The sequence below is a fragment of the Myzus persicae genome, unplaced genomic scaffold (assembly GCF_001856785.1).
Source record: "Myzus persicae strain clone G006 unplaced genomic scaffold, MPER_G0061.0, whole genome shotgun sequence".
Lineage (NCBI taxonomy): Eukaryota > Metazoa > Arthropoda > Insecta > Hemiptera > Aphididae > Myzus > Myzus persicae.
Genome location: NW_019100802.1, coordinates 1344919 through 1351534, shown reverse-complemented (window position 1 = coordinate 1351534; position 6616 = coordinate 1344919). Strand labels below are relative to the sequence as shown.

The following is a 6616-nucleotide window of genomic DNA, read 5'->3' as shown; positions in this document are numbered from 1 at the left end:
GCATTAAATCTCAATTGGTTTTCAATCAAAGCTCAAGACAAATAGGTAGAATGTAATCTGTGTGAAAATTTGAATGAAGATCTTGTCACCAATGCAGAGATTAGCAGATATTTTTAACGGTTATGTAAGCCCAAGAAATAGCTAAAAATATTATTATACTTACCATAGTATATACTATATAGTATACACTATGAACTATTCATAATATGTCGTAGTATTGTACTACCATGTGACTAAAAATTTGACTAACTTTTTATGTCCGCATGAGAAAATTATCCTTTACTTTTCCATGCAAGAAAACAGATCTCATGGGAGGTTATCCCTAGTAGGGCAGGTTTTCACAATGGTACCACAATTCACTTAACAGCTTTTGTGGTACTAGGTAAAACCAATTAACTGTAGACTAACACTTTCACACCGGTTTTCTTAAAAGGCTTCCAGCTTCATGTTCATGTTGGGTGTCTTAGGAGGTAGGTTTTGGTTGTGATAAATACATGCCTAGACATAATATTGATACATTGTTTAATACATTTAAACACTAACTCAATGTTCACTGTACTGAATAATAATGAAGAAATATATATATACACATATATGTATTACAAATAAACACAAAGAATATTATTGTTCCATGCAACACTAATATATTGTAATCTCTCAAATAAAATATTAAATGTTACATTTATTTTTTATCTTTACAATTTCTAAAAAGAATAGTTAAAATTGTATTCAATAAATTTGTTTTGCTTTTTTAAATATTATATTTACAAATTTGAGTTTTAAAAAAATTTGGCTCAGCTGAAATGTTGCTTGACCGATTTTTACTTAACAGAAATACATAAATGTATAGTAATAATTAAATTATTCATAATTGTTTTTTTAATCATATTAAGAATTACATCACCTTTTGTTTCACTTAAAACTAAAACAAAAATTGTATTGTTACAAAATATGTCGTTTTTATGACATTATACACATGTCAAAAAGCACAAGATATTTATTGTTTTATCTTATATAAAAGATATAATTTAGTCATGTTTTCAAACATTTATGCTTTATTTTTTACAACTGGGACTTAAATTAGGTCTAATTACAACACAAAGTAAGTCTAAAAAAAAAAAAATAATAATAATAATCTTACTATAATTGTTTGCTTAAATGAAACCTATATGATTTAAAAGGGTATAAGAAATAGTTATTCCATCAAAATTATATACAATATCCAACTTGATTTTTAAATCATATGATATTTTAATTTTTCTATGTACTTTCATGTATATTACAAAGTTCTGATTTGTGGTCCATTAAAAAAAAGTACAAAATAAAAATAATAAAAGTTGTGATCTATATAAAATATAATATATATTTTTTATGTGTTTAATGTGTCGATTATTGCATACCAATTAATATAATATGCATATAATGACATATTAAACCAGTGAGTTTGTTTTTAACATTAATTTATTATGAAAAAAACCTAACTTTTAAAGTTGAAAAATATTTGTTTATTTTCCCTAACCCTGCCCAAATGTACGCAGACCTTACATGTACAATGAGGCGACAATATCTCCGGTTTAATCATAAAACAGTTAAACACACTTAACAGTTAAAAATTCTATACGTAATAAACACTACTAAATTAATGTGATGTTGCTATTTACAATAATTATTAAAATAAAAATAAAAACATATGTATATGTTATTTTATATCCTGTAGAAGCCCAAATGCCACTTTTTTGTCTCCCATTCATTTAACATTACTCTATTGCATGGTGAAATTATATTTTAAACATTGAAAACATTTAAAATAAAATATTGTTATGAATATTTACAATTATTTTTACAAAATAAATAGAAAATTAAAACATATAATAATACAACTTTTTTTTGAATAGTAATTTTGTTTTTGAATGAGATACGATTGCACTTTTTAAACCAGTTTACATAGAAAAAAAGAAAAAGAAACCTCATGGAAAGTAATTCTGATTATATTTCAAATTGATGAGTATATTAAGACTCAAGGCGCCCTGTTATTTATAACTAAAATGTACCTATAATGTATGATTTTAGTTAAGTTCACAATGTTGTTTTTATTTAAACAGCATAAGAAAAGTCAATTAGAACACAACTATCGTTCTAAAGCAAACGTTTGTTTCTACTTTAATTCAGTAAAGCATAAAAGAGTATAGGGGAATACTAGTGTCTTTCAAACAACAGACCTATACGTCAGGGACGGACTACTCTGGCTCACATTATTTGTACTGTCACGGTCGTTTTGTCCAGAAGTGTATGGAAGCTGGGTGTTAACAAACTACAAAACATAAAAATAAAAATAAAAAATAAAAAGAATCAGTAAAAAAAATTAAAAACACAAAATTCCCGAAAGCGTGTCAACAATAAAGTAAAGCGGTCATGGAAATTATGTCGCTAAGGGCGCAGCAACACTTTAAAACGCGTTGATTTTTAAATCAAACAAACAAATAAATCAACCCCCAGGACGCCTTGAGAAATTATTCAAGTGATTAAAAATATTATTGTGCAATATATTGTCTTATGGTAAGGCCACCTGCGCCCTACCATATAATGCAGACTAATAAAAAATAAGCTACGGACACAATTTCCTCAATCGAACATATTTTTAAGTCTTAGTACAGCATATATTATAATTATATTGTATAACATTCATAAATTATTATTAATTTAATAAAAACGATTAAAAAGTGTACTTGTTATTAATGCACTATTAATATATTGTTATTATTAAAGGGTGCCAAAACTTTATTTTAATACAGCAAGTTATAAATAATGAGCTGAAAATATGGGGGGAAAAAATCAAAACTGAATTTGTTTCTCACAAACAATAACATATATTTCAACTATTTATTATAATAAAAAGCAAATAGTATAAATCAATAACAAATTTTCTACAAGCTATGAATAAGGATTGAAGTAAAAAACTTTAATATGAAAAAAGGAATCAAACATTATAGTAATTCTCTTCTGTTATTGAAAACAATTTTATTGTTGTTTAATTTACTATTCAATTACATATTAATTAAGCTAAGTTAAACCTTTTGAATGTATTTCTGAATATTTACATGAAAAAAAAATGATATGTAGTTGTCATATATAAAAAGAATTAAAATAAAATTGGTCGATTATAAATAAAATCATTAATTTAAATAAATTAATTCGTATAAGAATAAGTTTAATATTTAATTAACGCCAAACATTAACTTAATATGTAAACCTACATTCATATTAGAATTAGTTAAAATAATAAACATTGTTAGTTAAGTATTATAAACAAATTTATTATAAAAAAATTTTGTTTAAAAACATTAACCAATTTATAAGGCAATATGAAATGTTATAAATAGAATTTTTACTAATTAACAAAAATTGATTACTTTGGTACTTAACTGTGGCACCCTTTAATAATTAACATGCGTAGCAACACACTCACAGTATTAGTAAAGCAAAATAAATACAAATAGCAACATCAAAGTTATAAATTATTCTATAGTGTTTTAAGCAAAACAGGGTCTTTGAATTAGGAGTATTCAAAGAAAAATTATCTCTGATATTTTAAATGTAATTTGGAAATATTGTAAGTCGAAAAATAATGAATTATACGCACTATTAAAACAATACATAACTCAGTGATTAGAGTCAACTGTTAAATCATACAAATTAAAATGAAATATGTAAGTTAAAAATCCCAAATATTTATTTATCAGTAGAGTTGAATCTTGTATGTTTTTTTGAGAAAAATATAATTTAGTGAATAAAATGTTAAAAACTAATTTGAACTTGTACAATAAATCATTTAGGTACGTGTTTTTAATACAATTAAATGTAGATATTAAAATTTAATCTAAGTAGGTAAAAAAAAAAAAAGATCAGTGAAATTTCTATGTAATAGGCCGGATGAATGGGAGTTAAACATTCTCATTGATTACAGAGGAATGAGAGGTGACGGGGCAGATGATGCTCAAGGCACCGAATCAGCCCCACTACTGACAGACGGTAGTGTACTCACTAATGAATGTGGCAGAACTGAAGTGGGTGGAGCTGACTGGGAGCTTGGTGGTGCTTGTTGTGAAGGGGGTGGTGGTGCTGACCCTGAGCCGGGCACATTATCATGTGCAGTAGTAGAATGTGCTTGCTGTACTGGTAAAGATCCTGTGCCAGCACCAGCATAATATCTAAATCACAGAATTAATGATTAAAATGTATTCATTTTTCATTTTTTGAGGAACACAAACCCTCCGTTCATGGCGTCAGGATTAGCTGCTGCGGCAGCCGCTGCAGCTACAGCAGCTGCTGATGCGACACTAGCAACTCCTGCTTGATGTGGATAGGTAGTTGGAGCAGGAAAATACTCTTTATTGACACAATTACGAAGACACTCGGGTATTCGTCCTACGATTGCTCTACGAATTTCACTGGCAGCCATTTCTCTTAACTCTGTACAACTAGCGTCTGAATAAAATGCAGCATGTGGAGTGCACAGTAAATTTGGAGAGTCTTTTAATGGTCCTGAAAAATTTCATATTTAAATTAGAAATAATATGGAAAAACATTGTATATTAGTTGCATGTACCTTGAAGTACATTGAAAGGTTCATTTTCATGAACATCTAAGGCAGCCGCTCTAATACGTCCTTGTTTCAATGCAGTAGCAAGTGCATCGTCATCAACTAATCCACCTCGAGCTGTGTTTACAAGGAAAGCCCCTAAAAAATAGATTTAGTATTTAGTATTAACAATAACTATAAGTTCTAACTATTATAATATTTTAAGTAAATAATAATTATTTACCTGGCCTCATTTGTTTAATGGTAAACTCATTTATAAGATGGTGATTATGTTCATTCAGAGTACAATGCAACGAAACACAATCAGATTGGAACAATAAATCCTATAAATTATGTCATAAATAAAATGAGTATTTGATTATCTAAAATTGTATAATAAATAATATTTACTTGAAGTGTATAAACTCGAGTCAAGCCTAGAGACTTTTCAATTCCATCTGGTAGGTAAGGATCATAGAATATTACGTTAAAACCAAAAGCTTTTGCTCTTAGTGCAACTGCTGAGCCAATACGACCTTTGATACAAAAACAACAATTATTTGAAATGAAAAGAAAATTATTGTTTAAACTAAATATTACCTAAGCCAACAATTCCTAAAGTATCCCCTCGAATACGTGCACATCCTTGAGCAGCTTCTCGAACTTGTTCAGGCCCAGTAAATTTTTTTCCTTCCCTGACCATTTGAGCTAACCAATAGGTTCTACGGTAAAGATTCAAAATCAAACATAATGTTGTGTCTGCCACTTCTTCTACTCCATAACCAGGTACATTACAAACTGCTATACCTAATTCACCAGCAGCCTAAAAAAAAAAAGTAATAAGTAAATGTTATTAAAATAATATAAAATGCTATGAAATATAATATTCCGCGTTTTTGGCCAAATTAGATAATAAAATGATTAAAATATTACATACTTTGACATCAATGTTATCAACTCCACTTCCTATCCGTACAATAATTCTGAGCGTTTTAAATTTTTCTAAATCTTCTTTTGTAAGAACAATGGTGTGCCACATTAAGGCACCAACAGCTTCATTTAACACCTACAGTGAAAACACCATTTAAGTATCATAAAAAGTAATCAATAGACATTTAATTTTAAAAGTCCTACCTTTTCATGGATTTCAGAAGTGGATTGGGCATCACAAAATGCAACAGTAGCTACATCTTTTAGTATAGGCATTTCTATTGAACAATCTCTGCCATCCAACAAGGCGACCAACGGCCTTGTTTGTATAGGTCCATTGGTGATTGCTCCAGCACCGGATCCAGCACCTCGTATAGTTGTATCGATTCGTGTTCTTTTTGTAATCATTTTCCGTTTGTCCATTACTGGACTACCAACACGTTTGTTTAATCCTTGCGTTTTGACTGTTTGGGTTTCACAAGTGTGCCTAAGACGTCCAAATCATACCATTGATAGGGGTAGGGAAACTGCAACAAAATAGAAACAAAAACTTTTAATATTTTAACTTTACTATAAATAAAATTAAAATTAAGTTATAGTTTTCTTTCTTTAATTTATAAAAGATCACAAGGAAGGTTTCTTTTAATTTAGAAACTTTTTTAAGTCTTAAGTCCAGAAGCGGGAAGCGAGAAAAAATTACAAAACTTTGTTTGTCGATATCTGGACCATCTAAAAAGCTATAATATACTTAAAAGTTTGTTTTGAAAGCTTGTGAGATCCAAACCAAACTTAACCGGGAAAAAAGTTTTCTTTTATTTCATGCAACGCGGAGCCGGACGGAGAGGGTGAGAAATACGGCAAACGGTTGAACAACAATTTTATTACATGAACAGCAATCTTTGCTTAAGTTTATTTTTTTTATACACAAAATCAATCTCTGGAAATATTATCGAAAACTAAAGTCACTTGTTATCATTAGGTTATTAATTTATTTTTACAGCGTGCAATGTAATATGTACAACATTACAACTGCCACTCAATTAATAAAACAATATTTAACAGTACCGATAATTTTTAAATTACTCTAAAATTTTCTAATATTCTAAC

At 28.6% G+C, this 6616-nt stretch overlaps 1 protein-coding gene across 1 annotated transcript in view; it reads right to left on the bottom strand.

Annotated features, from left to right (window-relative positions):
- Positions 1–828: 828 nt before the first annotated feature.
- Positions 829–6616, bottom strand: part of LOC111043146 (C-terminal-binding protein) — a 28853-nt gene continuing 23065 nt past the window's right edge. Inside the window, exons 2-10 of the mRNA XM_022328006.1 lie at positions 5714–6036; positions 5517–5645; positions 5180–5402; positions 4991–5115; positions 4824–4923; positions 4607–4738; positions 4269–4542; positions 4043–4208; positions 829–2311 (exon numbers count right to left, since the gene is read on the bottom strand). Coding sequence (XP_022183698.1) covers positions 2207–2311; positions 4043–4208; positions 4269–4542; positions 4607–4738; positions 4824–4923; positions 4991–5115; positions 5180–5402; positions 5517–5645; positions 5714–5932 — 1473 coding nt within the window. The 5' untranslated portion in view covers positions 5933–6036 and the 3' untranslated portion in view covers positions 829–2206. The remainder of the gene's footprint in view (positions 2312–4042; positions 4209–4268; positions 4543–4606; positions 4739–4823; positions 4924–4990; positions 5116–5179; positions 5403–5516; positions 5646–5713; positions 6037–6616) is intronic.